The 26,658-nt window shown below is 39.1% G+C and overlaps 2 protein-coding genes across 6 annotated transcripts in view; one reads left to right on the top strand and one right to left on the bottom strand.

The window, feature by feature from the left end:
- The window catches only part of C3H9orf85 (chromosome 3 C9orf85 homolog), a 31,999-nt gene extending 22,099 nt beyond the window's left edge, over positions 1 to 9,900 (bottom strand). The window contains exons 1-2 of one of the 3 annotated variants that reach the window (XM_090329647.1): positions 9,678 to 9,900; positions 9,205 to 9,368 (exon numbers count right to left, since the gene is read on the bottom strand). In XM_090329647.1, the coding sequence (XP_090185773.1) occupies positions 9,205 to 9,306 (102 nt within the window). In that variant the 5' untranslated portion in view covers positions 9,307 to 9,368; positions 9,678 to 9,900. Of the gene's footprint in view, positions 1 to 8,830; positions 8,959 to 9,204; positions 9,369 to 9,558; positions 9,624 to 9,677 lie in introns of those variants that run through there. The other 2 variants (XM_090329646.1, XM_090329648.1) reach the window with 2 other exon arrangements.
- Positions 9,851 to 26,658, top strand: part of Abhd17b (abhydrolase domain containing 17B, depalmitoylase) — a 33,214-nt gene continuing 16,406 nt past the window's right edge. Inside the window, exon 1 of one of the 3 annotated variants that reach the window (XM_090329643.1) lies at positions 9,851 to 10,420. The gene's annotated coding sequence lies outside the window, so the exon portion shown is untranslated. Of the gene's footprint in view, positions 10,421 to 10,518; positions 10,676 to 26,658 lie in introns of those variants that run through there. The other 2 variants (XM_090329645.1, XM_090329644.1) reach the window with 2 other exon arrangements.

Below are 26,658 nucleotides of genomic sequence, written 5' to 3' on the forward strand. Positions count from 1 at the left end.
ACACAGTACAGCTAACACTCTGAGAACTTAGCTAATTTGTCTACCATCATACAGCTGGTAAACAGCAGGCATTTTCATCTAAATTTGTTTACTCCTATATCAACATCTTCTAGCCAAATTCAAAAACATACATCAGAACCCTGACTAAAATAAGACTTCTTTTCTACCCAATTCATCTACTTCAAAATGTCTTTAGTTTTCACATTAAACTGACAAAAGACAAAACAAAACTACATGTTTACTTGTATGAATGGTGACTGAGGCTAACAGTATGGACACAATTCAGGATTATCCAATCAATTGGCCATAGAAAACAATAAACATGAGAGGTTTTAGTGTTTATACTTACCCATCTTCATTTAGGCTACACACACTTGTAACTGTGTTTTGGTATAACCACTAGGGAAAGAAACTTCAAACTCATAATCTCTTCATTTCTTCCTTTAAAGAGAAATCTAGTATTTACTCAAACATTTCTGAGGAGCTTTCACTGTACCAGGAGCTTTTCATTCAAGATGAATAAGGAAGAAGTCCCATTTTCAAAACATTGCCCAGTATAGCAATTTTAGCTGAACATTTTCACTTTAAAGTAAACTAGTTAAAATCCTCACCCTCAACCTACAAACAATATGCACCCACGGTTCTAGTGGCACTCAAGTTCTTGATTTCTCACCCCCACACGCTACTTTTTTTTTTTTTTTGATCAGTTGTGGGACTTGAACTCTGGGCCTGAGTGCTTCCCTGAGCTCTTCAGCTCACTTGAACCACAGCACCACTTCTGGTTTTCTGGTGGTTAACTGGAGATAAGAGTCTTATGGACTTTAGTGCCTGGGCTGCCTTTGAACCACGATCCTCAGATCTCAGCCTCTTGAGTAGCTAGGATTATAGGTATGAGCCACTGTGCCCTGCCACAGTCTACTCTTTTTAAGGATAATCCTATATTGTGATTCCCTTTCTCCTTCTTTATTTCTCAATTATAACATCACTAACTTCAGGCCAGGGACTCACACCTGCGATCCTAACTACTACTCAGGAGGCCAAAACGAGGATTACAGTTTGAAGCTAGCCAAGGCAGGAAAATCCTAAGACTCTTATCTCCACTTAACCACCAAAGAGACAGAAGAGTTGTGGCTCAAGTGGTAGAGCACTAAGCCCCACCAGTCACCCCCAAACAGAAAGACAATCAAAAACTAAACAAAAACCTTGAAATAGTACTATGCCTATCAAAGCATGTAACACAGCTATGTTTATTTATGTTCTTTAGTCACCAACTACATTCTAACTACCTTCTATATACTAATCCTTATCTAAGTATTGAGAATAAAAAGAAAATCCTTGTCTCCATGGGTATTATATTTTAAGGGTAATTACAAAGAAAACAAACAATATCAGGTAAAAAAGTAATAAGACTATTTAAAAGTTAGAATAATGTAATAGCTCAGTCTTGCTGACAAACTAAAACATGGAGTGTGAGAAAAGACAAAAAGTCAGGAATGACTTCTACTTTTAGTTTTAGGAACTGGGTAACTGGTGGGGTCATTCTGAAGTTAAGGACACTGGAGGAAAATAAGCTTAAGAAGAAACAAATAAGTAATAGTTGCATGAGAGTAGTAGCTCAGTGGTAGTCCAGTAAATCCCTTTCTTAATAATAAATACTTTCATGTCTAACTCATTTAATGTTGAAGGGCTCGTTAGCCTGCAATGGTTTTAAAATATATTTTAAGAAAGCAATGTTAAGTATTTAGCCATCCTAGTTCCTCCTCCTTCCATTTTTTCTTTTCACAAAAGTCAGCAGTGAGAAAGTGAAGTGAGCATGAAGAACATAGCGAGCCTTCGGCAGGGATGCTCTGAGGACAAACGAGTTCCCCAGCACACCTGCCTGTGACCTCACCGTCACACTTCTACAGGTGTGGAAGGAGTCCCACAGCTTACAACAACACATGCCACAGCCCAGTTCTTTGTCCAACTACCACACCCTACCACTGAGCTTGCTAAAAGGAGAATAGGCCTCTTAGGGAAGCATCCAGATAAATCATAATTTCCTCTCAGGAGAACTAATGTATTGATTGGGGTGAAGAATTCTAAGAATTTCATACAATGTATTAATCAATTTTATGTAGAAATATGTATTGATGGTATAAATTTTATAATTCAACACTGCTATTTTCTAGCTCAATAAATAAAGGGAAATTAACTTACTTCACTATATATAACAGGAAATGTTAAGACATGATTAATGCAGAAAAAACTTGTGTCCGGTTTCAACATTAAGAAATATGCAGACGGGAGCTGGATGAGGTGGCTCACACCTGCAATCCTAGCTACTCAGGAAGCTGTCTGAGAATCAAGATTCAAAGCCATGCCAGGCATGAGAAAGTCTGTGAGACTCTTATCTCTAATTAACCATCAGAAAACTGGAAGTGGCACTGTGACTTAATTGGTAGAGTACTAGTCTTGTGCTGAAGAGCTCAGGGACAGTACCCAGGCCCAGAGTTCAAATCCCATGACCAACAAAAAAAAAAGAAAAGAAATTTGGAAATGTATCTTCACAAAGGATAAAAATTATTTTGTATGAAAGAAAATAAAAGTTGAGAATCAGCATAGAATGCAGCAGTTCAAAATAATGAAAATGGCACAAGAGAAAAACCTTCTGTAGCCCTTATAGAACTGTGACTTTTGCTACATGAAGTATTTATTATATTATCATATATGTCATAATTCCTAGCATGTCAAAAATTAGGTCACATTGTCCGTTGAAGAAGCATGTTTGCAGGTGGGATACCTGAAAACCCAGGTACTTGGGATGCAGGAATCATGAAAATAAAGGCAAGCTCAGACAAGAAAAATAAGTTAGTGAGACTGTTTTAACTTGTAAGTTGGGCATGGTAGTACACCCTTGTAAATCCTGCTATGCTGAAACCATAAATAGGAGGATCAAGGCCTGGGTGAGCTCAGGCAAAAAATGTGAGGCCGTTTTCAAAATTAACCAAAATTAACTAAAGTTCTCAAATGGTAGAGTGCCTTTCTAGAAAGCATGAGGCCCTAAATTAAATGTCCTAGTATTTTCAAAAACAGAAGGAGAAAAAAAAAGTATGTTGAAGTAAAGGACAAATTAATGAGGGAGATGCATTTAACAAGCAGTACTGGGAAGCAAATCAAAGATTGCCCTATTTGGAAAAAGGTAACAAGGAGTATTTTCTATCACTGAAATGATTTCTAAGGTTGTCTGGGGTAAGAACCTGAAAACTAAGGTGGATTCTGCCCAACTACTTTGTCCATGGGAACCCAGTGGTATAACCCATAATTGCTGTCACCCACTGACAAGCAAATAAAATTTATGCCCGTGACTAGCATTCACCTCTCACACTGAAATTACACCAGAGCTTGATTAGACCAATCTGGCTATGCTTGCTTTGGGTGGCAGGCAATGTTGCCCCTGAGCTCCTCAGAGCTCAAGGTTATCACCCTATTCCTTGAGCACCACTTCCAGTTTTCTGGTGATTAATTGGAGATAAGAATCTGATGGACTTTTTAGTGCCCGTGCTGACTTTGAACCTATCCTCAGATGTCAGCCTTCTGAGCAGCTGGGATTACAGGCTTGAGCCATTACGTCCAGATCATTCTGGAAATTTTCTTTCCTCCCTTCGAGTCAATCTCCTACCACCCAAAGCAAGCATAGCCCCCGATGCAGCTCCCACAGTATGAGAACTTTTGCCCTCCACAGAATGTTTTGGGTTTCATCCAGATACATGTTATCAGTCATTCATTTTTTTTTTAAGATTACAAAGAAGTACTCATACTCTATTCATCTGCCTTAATCTTGCTTATATGCCCTTTCATATTGGATATTTGAAGGTATACCCCATTTGTGGCTATAGTGATTAAAGGAGCTTATAATCACAGAATCCTACCTTGTTTTATAAATCTAATGGGATCAACTTAAACTTCTTTCTGGTTATAAAAACAACAGAAAGTGAGGGACCAGAGTAAATTAGCATCTGCTTTTACGTTAAAAGAGTAGAAGACACCTCAGCTGCAGAGCCCTGATGACCAGCTCCAAAATGCCTGTATCTATGACATGTAACAGCCCAGGGGTGTGACATTCAGGACAGAAGACTCTTCTATAGAACATTTCAAATGGGCAGTATTTAGACATTGTATTAGTCTAGAGATTGTATTAGTCTATCTTCTGTTACTGTAACAAAACCTCTGTAACTGAGAACTTTATAAAGGAGAGGTTTACTTAACTCACACTCTTAGAGGCAAAAAAAAAACCAGTCTGTTGACTTCACACATTTGGCCTTCGGTGAGGGTTAATTTTTCTGACTCACAATAGGTCAGAAGAGTGGAAAGAGAACAGTACATGATGTGCAGATGGGATGACACACTCATAACAGTTGGGTCTTGTGAGAACTCACTCTCTGAGATGAACATTAATCCCTTTTGAGAGCAGCACATCCTTAATGAACTAATCACCTTTCATTAGGCTCAGTCTCTTTAAAAGTTCCACCAGCTCTGAACATCACCACACTGAGGAACAAAGTTCAAACACGTGAACTTCTGGGGAACACATTAACAGCCAAAATCACAGCAGAGACAATAAAACAAAGCTCATTTTTCTTCAGACCCAAATCTTGTGTCCCATTACCTTCATCACATGTAAAAATACAGTATCTAAAAATCCACATATGCAAACATCCTTTCCATTTACTTGTCCTGTGAGGTCTCCTCATACACCTCACCTAATCCAACATACTAATTATGTCACGTTGGGTACATCATTCACTCCCCTAAGCTCTAATTTCCCAGTATGCAAAAGGAGATAATTACAGCATCCATCATAAGGTTATTTTGCAGATTAGATCTTGTGTGTCAAGTAGGTCTAGTGCATAGCTCACCTAAGTACATGGGTACTAGCTATTATTAATGTGAGTGTACTTCCAAAAGTATGCAGATAGAAAATGAAAGTCTGTGGCTGTTACTATCTCCATTTCAAGGTGCAGAGCAACGTACAAAAATAAGGGAATTCTAGTAAATTGGTCCAAACTAGAATTTCCTTGTTAAGTGAGTTTTGGCTAAATATTTTTTTTAACACCTCAGTGTTTTTTATGCTAATGTACACTCTTTTCTTCCCCCCAAGTGAGGTCCAGTACACAGTGCTTCCAAAAACTTGTTCATAAAACTTACTACTGCCTTAATCCAAGAAGATCATGTAACCCTGAGACTCTAAGTAATAAAAATATATGCTGATTGTACATGTAAAACAAATTGCAGTTGCCTCAGGATTATACATCTCTTCTCATTTCTCCTAGTTAAATGTTACCCATCCATCAGATCTCTGCAGAGCCTTCCTTGCCAAACTCAATCCAGACTTCTAGTTAGAGACTATCAGGCCTCCCAGACTTTTCTTTCATATCCCTTGCTGCCATTGGCATTAATACACTTAAAAGATTATCTGCTTGTCACTTCTCACAGAAAAGTACATGCTTAGTTAAGGCAGGCAGTAACTATAGGTTTTACTCGTTTCTAGTACAGTTTTTGGTACCAGACTCTAGATGTGGAATAAGTGCATCAATAAAAAAATTTCACTGCAATTTTTTTTTTAAATAGGTTCTTACAATGTAGCGCAGGCTAGCCTCAAATTCCAGAGACCTTCTTGCCTCTGCTTCCCAAGTGCGGGGGATTACAGGCATGTAAAACCACAATAGCATCAGTTTCTTTGACATAGTGAGAAACTCAAAAGGACTTAGATGTTTATGAATAATGTGGTTAAATAAATTTTCTACATTTATATTAATACTATACAGCATTAATAAGCTTAGTCTCTAATCTGACATATCAACTTTACTAAATGAGAAGAAAGTTTGAACTTCAATACACACATCTATTGTACATAGATGTCTAGAAATACACACATCGAACTGGTAACAGCAATCACACCTGAACAGAAATAGGACTGAGAACAGACACCTTTACCTTCTATACAACTCCTTACTGTTTCAGTATTACCTAATACATATTGGTTTGCTTTTTAATAGGAACAACTACAGGTCCATATAAATTATTTTACGATTTATGTTTGTTTTTATTTGTATCCTTTTATAATACTGACATTTGAAGTCCTTGCATGTGCGAGGCATGCACTGTACTACTTGAGCCATATTCCAGCCCTTCTCCCTTTAGTTACTTTATTTTTTCAAGTTATTTTTCCAGATAGTCTTATGTGTTTGCCAAGGGCCAGACCAAGAACCACAATCTTCTTACCCAAGTCTCTTGTATTGCTGGGAATGAGGATAAGACCACCTAGCTAGCATGGTGGTTGAGATGGGAGGTTTGTTAACCTTATGCCCACACCGGCCTGATGTAGCTGGAATTATAGGACAACTTGCCTGTCTCCATGTCTTTATTTAAAAAAAACAAACAAAAAGACAACAACAAAAAGAAAACGTTTCTAATGAACTCTACAACAACCCTCAGAGAAGCTTAGGTATTGTACATTGAAATGTTCAAGAAGGTTTCTTTATATTATTAAGCAAAATGAATGACAGAATCTGGACTTCAATATCTCTTCTTTTCACTTTTTTTTTTTTTAACGTACCACTTGGTCAGAATCAATGTTTTACTACCAAATAAATAGGAAAAACAGGGCTGGCAGTTGGGCTTAGTGGTAAAGTGCTTGCCTAACATGCACAAAGACCTGGGTTCTATTCTTCCATACCACGTATACTTAGAAAAAGCCAGAAATGGTGCTGTGGCTCAAGGGGTAGAGCTCTAGCCTTGAGAAAGTCCAAGGACAGTGCTCAGGCTGAGTTCAAGGCCCCGGACTGGCAAAACAACAACAACAACAAAAAAAACCTTTCATCTCTACCTTTCCCAACTCTGTAGGTGGTCTGAAGGTAAAGTTGATCAATGTCCATAAGAGTGAGAGCAGGGATGCCCTCTTTGTAGGAAGCTACAAGTCCTCTAGCATGCTGCGTTACTACTAAGAGCCTTCATACATATTAAGACGAAGCCTACTTTTATGTTGACCCTTTGGTCTAACTTTAATTATTTGGAATACTACAAAAGAAGTTTCCTCTCCCTTTCCGAGGATATAATTCCAGTATGGGAATAGATGCTTTATCTAGATAAACTTCCCAATAAAACATCTGTCATTACTCAACTTTTAATTTCAATGAACTCATAACAAATTACTTGGCGGAGGAGGCAAAAGAATGATCAAGTGGAACCTCTAGCAAATAATGAGGTACAATTAGTCAACTGTTACTACAGTCCTTGAGGGGGAGTTACAGAGAATACTACAGATCAGCTTGGGCCAGATGATTTAGGATAGTTCAGCACTGCTGGCTGCAAAGTCTACTATGTATTATTCTCCATTAGACAGTTCAACAAAAATGATTTTGTTCAAACTTCCAAAAACAATGGGCTTGATGGTCTGATCAATTAAAAAATGAGACTTCTACACAAAATAAAAGAGGGAAAGGAAATACACATAAAAGCAATAAAATGAAGTTTAGTGACTAAAATCCAGGACTCGTGAACACACTGAAGACCATGCTGACATGGTTATAAGGCCAAGAAAATGAAAAATGAAAGCCACAAGTACATAAGGCCTAGGTATAAAATATATTTAGTTGAATGCTTATTAAAACTGCGTTCCAGTCATCCAATTAAAAGCAATTAAAATTAAACTTCTGCAACAATATCTTCATGAAATCTGTAGCCAAGTATTTAAAACAGAGTGATTTTTTTTATGGTATTATCCATAGTCACAAGTTTGGTAAAGCCTTCAGAAATATTGCTCATGGTTTACTTTCTAAAAATTCTATTTATGAAGGGGAAAGGAAAAGTCTTGAGAGAATCTCACAAAGAAAAAAACATTCTCTTTCCTTTTCACTATTGAGATCTTTATCCTCCTCCTAACATTGATCACATTTGTAATTAAATGTCTATCTGGTTCATTACTGTCCATATCAGTCCATCGTGGCTGAATCCATGTTCATGAACATTGTATAGCCGCAGATGTAAGGCCTCGAATATGGAAGATGTCTAGTTAAGTATTTGTGGAGTAGGAACACTAACAAGAAGATAACAACTTATAATAAGAAAGATTTCTTTGCTCTCTGACTTAATGTTAATATTGAAAAAAAATTACTTTCTGAAAATCTATTATGTCCCTAGCCATATCTAGGTATCATTTACTTAGCCTCATGCTCATTTCTTATTTGTCTAAAAGTCACAGAGATTAAATAGGCCATGTTTATATTCCTATCTACTCTACTTGAGAGGTAAAGATGCAGAAAATCATGGTTTGAGGTCAGCCAGAAGAAAACTGAGGTCAGCCAGAATAAAGTTAACTAGGCCATATCACAGCCAACAAGTCAGATGTGATGGTTCGTGGCTATGATCCCAGCTGCAGAGGGATAACAGGTATCCAAGTATCACATAGAAAACACACACACACACACACACACACACACACTCTCTCTCTCTCTCTCTCTCTCTCTCTCTCTCTCTCTCTCTCTCTCTCTCTCTCTCTCTCTCTCTCTCTCTCTCTCTCTCTCTCTCTCTCAAAACACAATGAACACCAGAGGGCTGAGGGAGTAGCTCAAGTGGTACAGCTACTGCCTAGCAAGAGCGGAAGTTCAAACCCTAATACCACCCAAAAGCAGTATACCCCCCCCACTCACAATTCCAGCCACAAATCTGATATGTTTTCACTTCATTTTACTTTAGTATCAGATTCACCCAGTGCAACGCTCGCCTGAAATACGTTTCTGTCCTCAGTTATCTCCCCACACACCTAAGGCAATGACTACTCTGTACACACCTGCGGGGTTTGGGGTTCTCCAGAAAACATCTGGTGGCTGGGTGGGTAAGCCCGACGGCTAGGTTGGAAAGAGAACACTCGGGGCCGTGAGAAAACGCAGTGATCTGGGTGGCAGCGTTCGGTGACTCGGTTTCCCCGTGTGCACGCGGGGTAGGCTGAAGGCGCGCTAGGCACTCTGCACACAACGAGAGCGCGCGGGCCAGCAAGTGCACTCACGAAGCTGAATCACACATCCAGGTCGAAGACGGGGCGTGGGGATAACATTTTGGGGGAAAGGAGGCACAACCACGGCCAGGACTAACGCTGGGCTGCGCTCCACAGCCGCCCCCGCTGCCCCCTCCCGCGTGAATCATCCCTCCCCGGAGTCCCCCTACCTTGGTCACAACGCTCTTGTCAAACTTGTCATTTTTGAAGCTGAACGTATTCTGGTGTTTCTGCGGCCTGGAACGAGCCACGTTGCCTTTCTGGGAACTCATCGCCGAACCCACGATTCCCCGGGAGGAGCCCGGCAGACACCTTCACCGACCGGCTCCAGATGCTGGTCGGTGACCCGGAAGGAAATTCATTCGGTCTCTCTGCTGCTCCCGCCCCCCACGCCCCTCCACCCCCCCACCCCCCACCCCGCGCCTCAGCCACAGCCAGCCCACGTGACTTCTCCGGGCGGTCAAAGCCTTCCGGCTCTCCCTCAAGGCTCTTCCACCGCACTGAGCTTCAACCCTCCAACCCACCGCTCAAGCCCCTTTTGTCAAACCAGGTGCCCCCAAGCCCTCTTCCTTCGAAACGAGAATCCCGCCTCCCATTGGTCCGAACCGGGCAGTCAATCACGACGAAAGGGGCGGGGATTAACCTTCTATTCCCATTGGCTCTTCTTTTGCGCAATCCCCGCCTTCTGCCGAGTTCGTTCACCCTCTCCTGGAGCTGCTAGTTTGACTGACCCCGCTGAGAGGCTTGTGATTGGTCGAAGCTGAGCTGGTCCCGCCCCATCCCGCTGGCAGGCTGGAGCCCGGGTCAGTTTTGGCACCCTCCTCCAGTCAGTGAGCAGCTCCGGGCTTGGAGAGCGCGGTGGTCGCCCCCTCGGTTCCCCTCCGGTTCCCCCTCTCGCGACGGGAGCATGCCCAGCGCTTGGTGGGGTTAGGAGGAACGAAGAAAGGCGGGCTAAAAGAGAAGGAAGGACCCGGCCGGGGACTGGGTGTTGTTTACGGCGTGAGGAAAGGAGGGGGTGGTGGCGGCGGCGGCAGCGACCACGACCACGGCCGCGCGGGACGAGAGGCCCGAGAGTAGCCGGCGGCGGTGGCCGCCGCTCCAGCGTCTCGCGCCGGGGCCGTTAGTCAGCAGAACGCGAGCCGGTGTGGAAGAGCCGAGACTCGGGAACGCGAGCCGGGCTCCCTCGGGCGCCGCCGTTCTAGGTCCCGGCGCCGGTGACTGCAGCCACCCTCCTCCCCTTCCTTCGGCCGGGTCGGTCCGCAGGCTCTGGGCAGAGCCCGGCGCCCGGAGCGCGAGCCGCGGCGCCTCGTGGAGGACCCCGAGTCGGTGGCCACTGTCTCCCGATCTCCCCCGCTCAGCGTCTCGGCCGTGGCCGCTCCGGAGCAGGTGCGTGGGGCGTGGGGGGGGGCCCACGGGGCTGGGCGCGCTGCGCCGGCGGGGAGCGGAGGGGAGGGAGAAGAGAGGAGGAGAAGGGAAAGGGAGGAGGGGGCGCTAGGCCCGGAGCCGCCGCGCGGGAGGGCCGGCGGGGGAGGGGATCGGGAGGCGTCTTTGTTGTTGGCGACCGGGGATCCCTCTCGGCGCTGGGGGAACGGCCGGGAGTCCACTCGCGATCGGGTCGGTGTGTTTGATTTCTCCAGTTAGGTCGGCAATGGGTAGGGTACGATCGGAAGCGGAGTGGGTGGGGGGGGGGGTGGGGGGAGGCGTCCCTGTGCCGGGTGAGGGCGCTGAGGTCCGGGGGGGAGGGGGGGCTCCGGAGACCCGGACGCGCTCAGAAAGGTCTCGGGGACCTGAGATTTGTCCCCGTGGACCGGAAGATGAGGTCCGGTCCCCTGGCCTGGCACCCGGCGAGATGACGCGGGTGTCGACCAGGCTGTCCGCCGCTCGTCCACGTCGAAAGCCCAAGCCTCCCATTCTGTCTGATTGAAACTGAGTTTGGTTGATTTCTGTATTCCGCTCACGCCTTGTCACAGGCTGCTGCTTGGGATGCTTGAACTTGAATCCTCTCCGTGGTGAAGAAGTCGGCTCCTCCGCGATTGTTTTAATTGGAAATTGAGAGCTTTTGTTTGCTATTTAACCCCGAACCGAAGAAAGTTGTTATCAAATTAGATTATACTGTGTGGAGAGCCTTCGTGCAATTAAGTCCCAGCTTTTATTTTTTAAAAACCAATGTTAAGAGCTTTGATTCATGATGGGATTTTTGTTGTTGTTGTTGTTAAAAGGCAGAACAGAATAGGCTTTTGGTGTTTGGGGTGTTTTTTTTTTTTTTTTGAAAGAAAACAACATTCTTTGATGTAAGTCAATGTGGGATACCTTTGGTTAGCAAAGGATGAATAACGGAATGCAGGGAGGGTGACCTTTAAATTTTGGCTGTGCTTTTATGGAAGATGTTCCTGCTTAATGTTCTGTTTGTAATATTTATTGCTTGATCCAGAAAATAATTCATTGACTTTTTTTTTTAAGCCTCCAAAGGAGTTTTGAACATCTTGGGTCAGCATTTGGAAATTACTTAATGAGTCTTAACTATAAAATCAGGTACAAGCTATAATATTCGTGTGTTTGTCTTAAACAGGGAAATTTACAATAAATGAACGTTTCTCCCTAAAGAATTTTTCTCCTTGTGTCTTATCACACTGAATTCCATTAGGTAATGTAATCATGACTAGTACATCTTAAAAATTAGCTTGATTGCCAATGTTCTAATCTGGGACTCCCAAGCTGGATGGTTGTTGATAAACCTGATTTTTGGAGAAGGGGTGGTGGCATTACTTAAAGGAGAACAGTGAAAGTAATGGTGTTACAACTTACAAAAGATATAAGCCCTGTTGTACCTTCATTGCAGTATTTTTTTCAGATCCAGGAGGGAATAGCATTCTCAGCCATATTTTGACCTCTCTTTTCTCCTACTCTGGTATTAATAAGGTTGATTAGCAAGGACAGGATTAGATTTTCAGCAGGCTAGGCAGTTTTAATTTTGTCCCTTGGTGTGCAATACTTTAGTATGTGACTTGTTTCCTTCAGTGACATATGTATGAAATAACTGACAGAAGAATTGAGTTTCTGGGCTGGTCATGATCACCATAAGGCAGCATAGCAAATTAACATTTTTAGATTCTTAATGAGTGCAGCTGAACTAGGCAAGTGATATCTATTCCAAATTATGCCATTTAATCGGATTTTCAACTCCACACATGCTATCCCTTCATCTTAGTTTCTTCGTCTACAATACAAGGCTAATAAAATGTGCCACTGCAAACTAAATTATAAAAATTGTACCAAGAAGTTATTCTGGTTATGTGACATTTATTGTAAAGTAGCAATTGATCATTCTTTCTCCATACTTTTATTGATGTCAATATCCTTATAATTACTGATGCCAAGAAGAGAGTTTGCTGATTTTTGTTACTTTATGGGGTAGGTTGTATTTGTAATCTAACCAAAGTTTTTCCTCTTCTCAAACTTACTCTGAATTTTTCACATACATTACAATATTTGTTTCCCAAACCCAACCCTTTGAATAATGGAGAAATGAGCTAAATAAAAGCCTGGAGAAAATAATTACTTGAATTACCAAAAGATAATCAGTAGATAAAAAATATGGCACTGGTGGCTTATGCCTGTAATCCTAGTTATTCTGGAGGCTGAGATCTGAGCCAGTCTGAGTAGAAAAAGTCCTGTTGAGACTCTTATCTCCAACTAATCACTGAAAAATCGGAAATGAGCTGTTTCTCAAGTTGTACAGCCCTAAGCTATGAGCAAAAAGAGGCTCTGGGACAGCACCCAGACCTAAGTTTAATTCTACAACCAACGAAGTAGAGAGACTAAAACAAAACTCTTTTGATTTAAAATCCTGAATTATTTACTTTGGGGCAGAATCTTCCAAACTATCTGTGCCCAAATGCTTTGTCAGTGTAGGTATGCAGCAATGTAAAGGACCTGCAACTTTCAATATATAACTATTCATGTACCATCCACTCAGTTGAAGAATTAAAACTGCACATCAAGAAGAACCTTCACCAGACACAGTGGCTCACTGTGTAATCCTAGCTACACAGGCGACTAAGATCTGAGGATCATGGTTCAAAGCCAGCCTGGGAACTAAAATCTCCAATTAACTTCCAGAAAAGCAGAAGTGGCGCTACTGCTCAATGTGTAGGGTAGTAGGTAGCCTTGAGCTGGAGAGCGCAGGGACATTGCCCAGGCCCAGAGTTTAAGCCCATGACTGACAAAAAAAAAAAAAAAATTGGCATGCTGCCCAGTTATATTATTGGTTGTCTTTGAACATCTTTCTTTAGTTTGCTTTCGTTACTCAATGAAGCCAATACTATTCAGGTAGCTCTAGTTTATTTTCATTGAGATATGTTATGTGTCCCATTATGTGACTGAACTGAGTATCTTTGGATCATATTAGTTTTTTTCCCCACTTTTTTGCTATTGACCAGTGCTCTAATCTCCTTGTCAACAGTCATATGCCATTTGACTTTTGGCTAATCATGGACCACATACACAACAGTAGCTTCCTAAGATTATATCGTCTGGTGATGCCTTGGGTATCTGAGGTTAAATAAGTGAACTTTGCCATTCTCACAACACAATCACCTAACAGAACATTTTTTTTTTTAAATGTCTCTCTCCCTGTCTTCTGGGAGAGAATAAGGGAATAGATGACATTAATCAAGGTGCATTGTACTCATAAACTGCTTTGTTAAACCCCTCTGTACAACTATTTATTTATTTATTTATTTATTGTGGGTTGTGGGGCTTGAACTCTGAACCTGGGCTCTATCCCTGAGATCTTCAGCTAAAGGCTACCACCGCCCTACCTTTTGAGCCAAAGCCCCACTTTGCCTTTTCTAGAGATTAATTGGAGATAAGAGTCTCAAGGTGTTTGGTGCCCAGGCTGGCTTAGAACCATGATCCTCAGATCTCAGCTTCCTGAGTAGCTAGGATTACAGGCATGAGCCACTGCACCCAGCTTTTTTTTTTTTTTTTTTTTTTTTTTTAGGTATCTCCCAATCTTTAGGCAGTATGTGACTGTGTGCTTTGTACATGTGCAAGACCTTCAGAGCAATGGTTCTGCATTTCATTGTAGAAAATACTTGCAATTTTCTCTTACACTATCTTAAAATGATAGTCACAAAGGCTGTTTTTAAAGGGCATTTTCCTTAGTAGAATATTAGAAGTAAGGTATTGTACTGCGTGAATGCTTGAGCTCAATTATACTCTGTAGATCAAATGTAATGGCAGACCAGCTGTAGCAGAATCACCTGGGAGCTTATTATGGCATTAGACGCTCAGGTCCTATCTCACTGACTCAAATGCTGAAGAATTGGTAAGATTCCCAGGTGGTCTGTGTACACATTAAAGATACTACCCACTGGATGGTAGTATCCCGGCAACTACAGCCACAGTAGTGCTGATGGCCAGACTTGTGCATTGCATTCACCATCCAGATACAGAAAATGACGTTGGTGCTGAAAAGTGATTTTCTGAACTGAGTTATTTCCAGTAAAGTAGGAACAGGTAAAATCTTCCATTTCTCTTCCTTGTTTTGTTTCTTTAGTTTTTGGTTTGTTTTGTTTTTGAAACAGGGTCTTGCTGTGTAGCCCATGATTTCCTATTTAGTGCAGGTTAAAATGATCTAGCCTCTGGCTTGTTTTTGCCGTGTGTGTGTGTGTGTGTGTGTGTGTGTGTGTGTGTGTGTGTCTGTCTGTGTGTGTCTGTGTCTGTGTCTGTGTCTGTGTGTGTGTCTGTGTCTGTCTGTCTGTCTGTCTGTCTGTCTCCCAATTCCCCTCTGTGATTGTCTAGCAAAGTAGCTAAAAATGTTGGAGAATGTAGGATCATCATTACTCGATTTATGCAAGAAAAGTGCCTGGTAGCCCTAGCTTCTGATTTAGTATTGCACCATCCATTATTACAATCCAAAAGCAATCATTGAGACACACTCTACCCTGGAATCTGGTAATTGATTGCTTGACCTGGGGATTTGAGCTTCTTCTACTGCTAGTTTTATCTCTAAAGTAGTTGTGTGGGTAATAGATCTTAGGGCCTGTTATTTCACCTTACAAGTACTTTAAGCTGCTTTAAAAAAAAGTTGCCTCGATGTTACTGAAGCCTTCCTTTGCATGCCCCAGGTACTTCTATGGATAATAATAGTTTCACTTAATGATTTTGACCTTTCATACTCTATGAATTGCCTATTCAGCTTTCCTTTTTCTTGTTCATTTTTACTTATATGTACTAGATAACAAATTTATTTTTGGTTGTTTATTTGTAGTCATCTTCATATATTCTAAATAATAATACCTGGTGGGCTTTAAAATATTTTCCAATCTTTGGCATGTCTTTTTTATTTTCTATCTTTGGGTGACAAAGAATGCTATTTTAATGTCTCATTTATTGTACTTTTTGATTTGTGCTTTTGCTTTTTAAATCCTTAAAAATGTTATTTTCCACATTTATGTTTGAAAGTCACATGGAAATATTTAATATTTAGCTAATAAAAATACCTACCTTTTTATGGAAATTAACTCTTTTTTAATGTTACAGATAGAACATCTGTAGTACAGAAATCTGAAATTAAATCTAAGCCTTCTTTAATATCATCACTTTATTCTGGCTAGAATTTTAAAAATTATAGATTCTAATTTTTAACAGTAGAATTTCAGAATAAGTTTAGATGGAAATTTTACTTATACAAAGAGTCTATGTTATCTCCTCAAGAACTGAAAAAAATGATTTTTTTTTTTTTTTTTTTTTTTTTGGTCAGTGGTAGGGCTTGTAGTCAGGGTCTGGGCACTGTCCCTCTAGTTGAGCCACAGTACCACTTCCAAAAAATGAAATTTTGAACAAGTTCTTACATAAAACTATACATGAAAAGAAAAGAAACATGGACTAGTGTCTACAGTGTATGTACTAGTCCCTCTTCAAGAATTTGTTTGTTTTGTGTGGAAATGAGTGTATGAACAAAAAGAGCAAAACTCTACTGTCTAACCGAAAAGCATCAGCATACAACAAGTAAGATATCTGACTTGTTATTAGAAAGTAATACATAACTTAGAATAAGTAGATGAAGGCCCAAGGAAGCAGTGTGACCTATTAAAGATAATGGTAATGTCAGCCTTCATTGAATGAGGGAGAATGAGCCAAGATGTGAGGTCATCAGCGATATGGAGATTAGCAAAATCCAGGAAACGTCTTCATCTTAGACCTGTACTCCTGGCTTTTCCAGTGAAGTTGTGTGAACTTGGACAAGTTAATTAACCTAACAACAAGTCTTAATTTCCATAAGTATAAAAGATGATAACCTGAGGAAAGTATTATTAAGATTGAAAGATGACTAGTGAAAGGGCCCAGCTCCCACTTCTCATATAGTACTCTATACTTTGTTTTCATAATATATATCACAGCTCATAATGATCTGTATCATCCTTTGATTAACATTTATCTGTACTGAAATATTAACAAGAAGAACTGGTCAGTGCCATCCTATATTTCATAATACGCAATTGCTCATTGACAATATATATATAAACCATTTTTGTTATATTAACAATGCTTATACTTTATTTCATTTGAAAGTCATCTAATTCACATTTGTTTAAAAAAGTACATGTACTATTTTGTCTATCCTAGAGCTTGGACTGTAAGTATTAGCTTCTTAATCTCTATACTCTATCTCTCTGATGAAAACACTAGCTATTTATTATCTTACACTTCAACTGAAGCTGGTAAATTACTAATGACACAAAATCAAAATATATTTAGATAAAATCTGCTTTCATTTTTCCCGATGTTGCTTTTTTCCCCCTATTTTTTATTGTAATTAATAGAGGGGTATAGTTATATCCACCAGATAGAAAGAAAGAGCATTACTTCACACACATTGATACTCCTTTTCATGTTTTTTTTTATTGTTGCTGTCTTTTTTATTGTAATTAATAGAAGGGTTACATTATATTCACCAGATAGAAGGTGTATTACTTCACATACATTGATACCCCTTTCTCATGTTTTTGTCCCCGTGTCCCTCCCCTAACCTCTCCTCTCATCTTGTTTTCCCCCTTCCCTATCCTATTTCAAATAAACAAATAAGCATATATACAATATACAAGTTAACAAGGTAAGATACAGTAACAATATGAGAATAACCAAGGGACAACAAAGGAGATGAGAAATAGCATAGTACATTAAGAACAACAATCACACATCATATGGCTCTTGTTTCCATATCCTGAAGATCCTTTCATTTAGCCTCATCCCATATGGCCTTATGTTCTAGGTTTTGAGCTGTTGTAATCCTCTGCTAGGAAAGTCCAAGGTTTCTACTGATACTGACAAATGAGGGAAACCATTGAGCCTATGTTCCTTTTCCCCCTATTTTGTAGCTAAAATTGACTTTCTTTGAAATACAAGAGCAAAAACATATATATTATTTGATTGTAGCTTCTTAGTCATAGAAGTATGCAGTTAAAATTCTAATTATGACTTCATTTTCATTTTTCCTTCATGAAGCTTCTTATAGCTGAGAAAGTGATATTGGAAGTATCAGTACAGCTAGCAGCTGATTGCTCACTCTGTGCTTCTAGATACTTAGTAGGTAAAGTCTGAAAGATCACAGTTTAAAGCCAGGCTAGGTAGAAAAGTCACTGAGACTCCCTGTCCAATTAAGCAAAAGCCAGGCTTGGAGGTGTGCCTCAAGTGGTAGAATACCAGCAAGCCAAGTGAATTTGAGGGCCTGACTTCAAGCCACAGTACCGACAAAAGAAAAAAGGAGTGTGTGTGTGGGGGGGGGGGAGTTAGCCAAGTTACTGGCCTTTACCATTAAAAATACCATATGCAGCTAAAGAAATTCTTTGTGGATGACTTAAAAAATTAAGTACATATATATATATTTATGACATGTTTAGATTAAGAAAATAATACAGGGCCTCAGATAAAGCTGTTGGAGAATTCTTGCCAAGGATATATAAGACCCTGAGCTCAATCACTAGCACTGTAAAATAGTGTTTTTACAGTATATGCTTAATGTAAATCAGGTTGATGTGGTGAAGTCTCTTCTAATCCTAACAAAACAAAAGAAGGTGCCTGCAGGAACAAAAATAAAGAAGATGCTATCTCATCATTGCAATAAACTTGTTTGACTTGAGTTTAGATTGTTAAGTGTATTTTGAAAATTAAAATAAATGGACATCATTCAGATAATAAACTTACCCAAACAAATGTCATCCTCACATTGTGACCTACATATTTTGTTTATGATCATTGTCTAGTGTAGTATACTAATATTTTTTCACTCTTAACTCTGCATTCCCACCTGCAAAGTAAATTTACTTTCAGTGCATCAGTTATTAGCAAAGAAAATAATACAATTCAGTAATTCTGGTTGTTAGCAAGCCTGTATCTAAAACACTACAAGTGTTCTTTTAAGATAGGGCTTAAAGAACAAGTTGAAGGCTAGCCTTGAATTTCTGTGTGCAGGCATTCTCCTGTCTCAACCTTGGAATACCTGATATTACAAGCAGATAACCAGGTTACAGCGTACATTTTATTTAGAGCTTACTTAACCTTAATGTTGCTGTTATTGATTAAAGATTTAGGACAAAAAGTAATAGTAGTAAGGAGGATGATTTTTACACATAAGACAGACTATTAACAGTTCTATAGTGTGATAACTTACCATTTTTATGGATATTTTTGGCTAGTTTTAGGGTTTGAGCACAGGACCAGAGTGCTATCCCTAAGCTCTTCTTTTGTTAAAGGCTAGTGCTCTATTACTTTGAGCTAAAACTCCACTTTGGTTTTCTGGTGGTTAATTGGAGATAGGAGTCTCGTGGACTTTGCTGCCCAGGCTTTGAACGATAGTCCTTAGATCCCAGCCTCCTGAGTAACTATGATTACAGGCGAGAGTCACCAATGCCCAGCTGACTTCCAGTGGTTTTATCGGTTTGATAAAAACAGGGATTGCATTTTACTTCATAATTTAATACATAATTATGCACATAAATTTTTTAAAAAATAATTTCACTAAAGAGCATGTATATCAAACCTGTCACCAATGGCTCATGTCTGTATAGTGGTACTTCAGAAGGTAGATTGTGGGACCATGATTAGAAACCACTTTGGGTAGAAAAGTTAGCAAGTCCACTTCTCAGTGAGAGACAGATTGTACTAACTACTGGGAAGCCTAACGTAGGTGAATTTAAACAGGCTTATCCCAGAGCAGGAAGTGACACCATGATTCAAACCCTAGTACTGCCAAAAAAAAATTAATAAATCTTAGATTATATCAGTCAACATGGGCATGATTTAGGGGAGATACTTATTTTTCCTAGCAAACAGAGTCAAGCTTAAATAGGGGCTTAGAGATTTGGGGGAGTAGTGAGTTGGAAAGGATTTTTACCTACAGAATATAAAAAATGTGTGCAAAGGCACAGAAGCACAAAAGCAAATACTTCTTCATCCAGAAACAGCAAATTCAGTACACTAAATAGAGAAATGCTTGGAAATGAATGTGGAGACCAGGAAGTCAAAGATAAGAGAGGACTCATGTATGGCATACTGAAGAATGAGATTTATTCAAGAAGGCTTCTAAGACCCCTTGACAGTCTGCAAACAGGAAAGTGACATCACCTGGTGGCAATGTAGAGTATAAATTAGACAGTGACATAGATATTAGTCTGTGATTTTTTTTCTACTCAGTGAAAAAAGTGGTTGAGCTAAGCTGTGGCTGAGATGACCAAGGAGAGATAGAGTGAAGAGCCTTTGATTTGTTGTCATTTTTTTTTAAGTAAGTTTGTTTTTTATTGTTGTTTGTGTTAAGGTGCTGGTGTCTGCACTCCAGGCACAAGCTTGCTGGCTCTTCTAGTGCTCTAGCACTTTAGCCAGTCTAAGAGAACTTGAAAACAGGAAGAGGCAAGAAGGGAGGAAAATACAGAATGAAAGATTCAGGGTCTAGATTTTAAGAGATACCTGAAATCTTACAAATTAAGATAATTAGATTTAGGTATCTTTGCTGTATATGCATGTGAAAGCACTGAGTTTGAGATAAAAAGATAAGAGATTTAAAAAAAAATCAGAGAAACCAAAGTTGGAAATTAGTTTTAAACGGGGATCTAGCTAGAGTAGTAGAACCTGCCTAGCAAGTTCAGGACCCTGCATTTAAACCACAGTTCCAACAGCACATACACAAAATTAGTCTTTGTAAGCAAAGGACTGATATTGTTACATGCCACATAATGTCTACATTATTGATGGTGAAAAATGTTTATGTCATATTGTGAGAAATCTTTGATACTCAGTGAATAAACAACTTGTTATTTAGATCTCAATTCTTTAGAACGTGTTACTATGAAATGAGGTAAACAAATTTGATTCTGGTGGACCTCTGATAGGCAAAATAGACTAGATATATAGTCACCTACTTCAAAAAGAGAGAAAATATTAATTGCATTTATAAATGAAGAGAGGTTAGAGAGAACAGAGCTACAGATGGAATAACCAATTTGGGGGGGGGGGTTCTCTAAAAAAGGTTGTTTGTAATAGAATCCGCCAGAATGCATCCTGGGATTAGTCTTTAGGGAAGATTGTTGCTCTAGAGTAAAAAGGCAATGATGACTTGATTGATTTAGGGGCTCCAGAATGAGATCAAATACATGACTTCCTTGTTAAGTAGAAGGGCATTTTTTCCTACATCTACTATAGGCAGAATTGAAATGTTACTTCGTTTAATCTTAGCAACTGTACAAAATTTATAGGTCAGAAATTGAGGTCCAAAGAAAGTCTGTCTAAAGCTACACAACTAGAAGGTGTTATAGACTTTGAGAAGGAAATGTATTTACAATTAATGAGTATTAATTAGATAAAACAAATCTTTACTAACCAAAATAATAAATTGAACATGTGATAAAATTGTCCTCACCTCGAATGGTCTGCTTATTTGCCTGTCTTATCAGTTTTAAGTAATCAGAAGGCGATTTTTTTTAACTTATACAGTGTGGATATAAACTTAATTTATTAGTTACTATAGTTGTCAGAAACACAGAAGCCATAGATTACATTCGTATTTTGAATTCTGGTTCAGGAAATTATAAAGTAACAAAAGAAAAACCCTTCTATGATGTGTAATGTTAATAAGCATTATCTCAATTTATATTTTGTGGGGTCTTTATAGCTGCAGGTTATTTTTTCTTATTTAGTTACCAATCAGTAGATTAATAATCAATAGATGAGATGTAGCCTATAATTCTAACTGATACATATGTTCACCTCCATAGAGCTATAAGTTTAATAAAGACAGGCATTAATCAAGTGTGCCCACAGTGAATACATGACAGGAATCACAATTTTCAGCTGAAGGACTTGTTGCTATGAGCAAATAACCTAACTTAAATGTGAGACAGATCTTTTTGAAAGAATGGCATTTGAGACTGGAATAGAGAGGAAGTAAAGAATAGATGTATACCCTAATGTGGAAACAGCTTTGTGCTCTTCAGGTATTAAACGATAATGAATGAGACCTCAACAATAGTAATGAAAGGAGAGAGTATCAGGAAACAGTTGAGGGAGGGAGCTAAGACCAATGTATGCAAGCCTTAAAGGATCTGTGAAGAAAGTTTGGTTTTATTAAGGTGTGGAGAGAAGTTACCACAGAGTTCTTCAGCTGATTTAGACTGTCTATAAAAGAATGTACAGATGTGACAACCTGAAAATGAAAGAAATTCTTTTATTCTCGTTTTTTCATTTGTTTACTCATATTTTGAGTTGTTCCTTCTGTTTACTAGCTCTGTATTACCCTAATCAATCGCCTTTTCTCAAAGCCAGGGGCTACTACAATAGTAATCTCACCAAATACAAGAGCTGCCTGTGTTTCCCTTCTCCAAGGGAACAGAAATTCCCATAACTTCCCAGTTGCTTTGTTTTTTTTTTTTTAAACTTTTGGTCAATGATCATTGCTTTTGTGATAGCATTTTGGCTTGTTTTCAACATGTTCCCTCAAGTTATTCCTTTAGAGATATGCTCAATATTTTTAGTAGACTATGGAATCAGATTCTAGTTAACATAAACTGTATAATGGTCCTCAGAAATCTAGGTAATGAAGCTGGGTGCTGTGGCTCACACCTGTAATCCTAGCTACTCAGGAGGCTAAGATGTGAGGATAAAGGTTCAAAGTCAGGCACTAAAATCTGTGAGAATCTTCTCTCCAGTTAACCACTAGAAAGCTAAAAGTGGCCCTGTGACTCAAGAGGTAGGGCGGTAGCCTTGAGCTGAAGAGCTCAGGGACAGCATGAAGGCATAGAGTTCAAGCCCCCATGACTGATGAAGGGGAGGGCAAGGGAAGAAAACTAGGTAATAGGTTGTGGGTGTAGTGTAGCTCAGTGGTAGAGTATTGTTTTCTAACCCAGTTGATGACCTTTGTAAGGACACATAGATTGCCCATCTTAAATGCTTGCTTTTTGTCTTCCCAAACAAGTATTCTAAACTTGTTGAATATTGAAAACTAAAGGTTGAAGCTGTCTTTAATTCTTGATATTTAGTGAGTCTTCAAGTCTAGTATATTCGCAAAGAAGTTGTGTCAAATGTTACAAACCTCTGTTCCCATTACCCTTTACTCCAAATTCCCTATTTGCATTACTTAGTCAACAACTTCTGATCTCTGTCAACTTTGGCTAAAATAATTTTCAGACTTAGAAGTTGACTGTAAAGAAGGAAAAGTTGTTCTTATTATGTTCTTACTACTCTTTCCAAAGATTTTTTTGTTTTTTAGAAAAATCACTGGAATACCAGCAAATCATAATTATCTTCATTGTATGTACTAGCAAGTGACATTATTTCTACTCTGAAAAATTAAGAAATCTGAAGAAGCACAGTAGTAGTAGTAAAGTATGTCTGTTTAACTGAAAGATGTGGTTATACAGTACAATATAAATTATACAAATTATAAAATATGCATTTGTTAATTTTCTACGTGTGTTTGACTTACCTTCATGGATCAGGTATGCGTTATGTTCCTTTTTCATAATCTTACATTTAAGACCTTGAAATTATACCCATAACATTCATTCTTAGTGCATGAGTTATCCAGTTACTTTGCTGAAGTCGCCCACCAGTCCTGTGAAATTCTCCAGTTGAGTCTTAAGTCCCTGTAGGCTTAGATACCATGACCTCTAAATGAATGCTTCACGGTCCTCACCAGAAAGAACTACAATATATATCATTGGACAGTCACCAAATCCTACCCTTTCCCATATGTTTTTTCTTTTCAGTCTGTTCCTTCAGCTTTGTTTATTACCCACAGTCATTCATGTAAAATATGCCTTCATATTTAGCCAGAAGGGTTTTCTTTCTGATATTGGAAATCCTATCTTATCCTTGATGTCTCTTAATTTCTTGCTGGTTTCTGATGCTTCTCTACATATAGTTAATATATAGCTATTTATCAGTTTACTAAGGGGCATGTGAATTTGTAAGAGTTGGGTTTTTTGGGGGGTTTTTGTTTTTTTATACTAGGCATGATGGCACACATAATCCCAGTTACTCTTGGAGGTTGAGACAGGAAGATTGTGATTTTAAGACCAGCCTGAACAATTTAAGGAAAGCCTGTTGAGAGGGAAAGGAGGGAGGTAGAGAAGGGAGAGAAAGGAGAGAATCCTACTTTAATAAATGTTAGCCTAGTTGTCTTTAGATTGCAAATGAGGATACAGACCCTGGAGCTGTAATGATTTGCCTAAGATTTTGGAAAAACAATTGACTCACATTTTTTAAGTGTATTGTTCTTATTTTCTTTAGGCATTTAATTTGTTCCTGGAAATGATTATTCTTGTTATATACTTGAAGAAAATGTACAAAAGGCACATAACCTTCCTAATGCCAGGAAGGTAATAAGAACCTGTAACAAGTGCTTGATACATGTCTTAGAAACAGTGATGTCTCTTCAGATACTTCTGTAGAAGAGCATGAATAAGCAATAGTGCCCGGCAGCCAGCGGAAGAGGAGATGGGAAGATAGCTGTTTATATAGTCAAATTGTATGTAGGTAACAAACTAGAGGCCACATTGGTAAGGACTGACATATCATTCACATTATTTGTGTAATAGACTTAATGCATACTTACATTGAAATGACAAAAAAGGCATATATGAAAAAGGACTTAACAAATAAGAGAAATATTAATAGAAAATGATTTCTCAAATGCAAAATGACCTATTAATTAATGTAGAACACATCCAGAGAGACAATACAGTATCTTTTTGCATTTGCAGGCCTTGGGCATGTAAATACTAGTGTAGCCCATCTTTAAGGGGTTATAATTTCTTGGCTTCTACATCTAAGGATACCTCCCTGATAGCAACCTCTGAAACCCATGAATATACTGTTGACATTATGGGGAGATAAAGACTAAAACTTCCAAGCGGTATGTAATCATGGGATTGATAATGTCTGTTCAGCCAGCCTCAGCGCTCACTGAAAGATAGTGATGGAGCAGCATAAATACACACTACTTGTCAAAGCCTCTCCTAGATCTCTAGGGTATACTTCTTATGTAACATGTATATTTCCTATGTAATATACACATCCACCCACTACTACTCATCACATGGTAGCTTGTTTACAATGAGTTTTGATCATACTATGAGTATGCCTTCAGTACTTTATTGCTACAAATTTTTCAATGCTTAGGACTCTGCCATGTCTGTGGCTTCTAATAGAGTCTGGTTCTTAAGATGGAAAAATGTAACATTAATTTTTTTAAAATAAATCTAGTAACCTTGGGTTATTTCCTGGTTGAGGAATTTAAGGGGGGCTATTCTTGTTTAAATGCCCTGTTGCAATGAATTACAGACAGAATCATGATCCTTTTTTATTTAAGAATTTATTAACATTGATTTTTACATCATATTTCAAATGACATTTAACATACAAGTATTCAAGAAGGGATCTCTATATACAATCACTGGCACTTAGTTTTTAGTACATAATTAAAGTTAGGCTGAGGGTTTGTATGTCGTAGATACATAATAATGTATGTAATAAAACGTGTCTATAGAGTCATAAATTTTTATGTCTGTGTAGTTGTGTTTATATTTCCAGTACCATATCCATAGCACTGGGTATGTAAATATTGAATCCTCGCTCTTGTACTGTTTAGATCTAATAGCCACATATTAAGGATACCATGCGCCTTTTATTCCTTTGGTCTTGACTTGTCTCACTCAACATGATTCACTCTAGATTCATCCACTTCCCTGCGAATGCCATTATTTTATCTTGTGTGTTGGCTATGTAGAATTCCATTGTGTATATATGTACCACATTTTCTGTATCCATTCATCTGCAGTAGGGCATCTGGATTGTTTCCATCGCCTGACTATTGTGAATAGTGCAGAGATGAACATAGCTGAGCAGGTGTCCTTATATCTTGGGTTATGATGTTCATGATAGATGCCCAGGAGTGGTATGGCGGAATCGTAGGGAAGGTCTATTTTCAGTTCTTTAAGAAACCTCCACACTGCTTCCCAGAGTCAGAATCATCATCATTTTTAATGGTAATCATATTTGTTGACTTAGATCCACTTTAGTTATCATTTACACAGGGCCCCTGTTGGATTTAGTAATTCTCAGCCTTGTGACTAGTTTCTCCTTTAAGCAAGTTGTATACTAGTTAACAGGTTTGCCTGGCCCTTTCCAGTACCTCCTGGGCCTTGCTTTCTTCTTTCTGACAATGTAGAAGCCTGGCTTTAATTGATGTAGAATGAGATAGATGGTTTTATGTACTTTTGAACATGGAGATTAGGTTGACTTTAAATCAATTAAGCCATTTATCCAAGTCCATAAGAGTGAAGGGAAAAATCTAGGTAGAAGGCAACAAAGTAGCCACATATCCCTTCATCTCCAGCTGGAAAAGACCTAATCAAGGACTGGCTATGAGCCAGTTAGTGTATGTACTACCAATCCCACTGCTCACTCCCATGTCTGATAACACATACCCCCGTGAGCCTGCCAGTCTTTCAGAGAAATGGCATCGAAGTCCAGATTCAGAACTTTTGAGATAAAACTGTTATCTACAACTGATGTAGAACCTCAGTCTTTACTCCTTCCTGAACAACCTCAGTTTGAATTTCAGATTTGTAGTAGATACTGTTTATTTAGTTAATTTGAAGGACAAACTTGCATGATACAGGTTCCATTATTTGCCTTCTTTTGGGGATATATGTCTACATTTCTCTTTCAGTAGTTGAGACTGAGCATTAAATCCATAAATTCCACAAATGTAATGTATATATAAAGCTTTGCACAATCAAGGTGCCGTAGTTTCTATGCAATAGACAAGTTTGTTTTCTGAAATATCCATTTTTGTAAGCACTGCAAGAGCCACAACAGAATTTTGTTGTTGCTGTTGTTGAGATAGTGCTTCACTATGTAACCCAGGTTTGATTCTGCTTACAGTCTTCCTGCCTCCCGAGGGCTGGGATTACATATATGTGCTGCTACACTTGGCCTCTTCAGCAGTGTTAGCTAATTAAAATACAAAAAACAGCAAGATACAACAGAAAGCACAGAATTATGTGGGGGAAGATTTGGGGGTGAATCTAATTATTATTAACTATGAGAACGCACAGTTTAGCATT

The sequence above is a fragment of the Megascapheus bottae genome, chromosome 3 (genome assembly GCF_031878675.1).
Source record: "Megascapheus bottae isolate mThoBot1 chromosome 3, mThoBot2.hap1, whole genome shotgun sequence".
Classification (NCBI taxonomy): domain Eukaryota; kingdom Metazoa; phylum Chordata; class Mammalia; order Rodentia; family Geomyidae; genus Megascapheus; species Megascapheus bottae.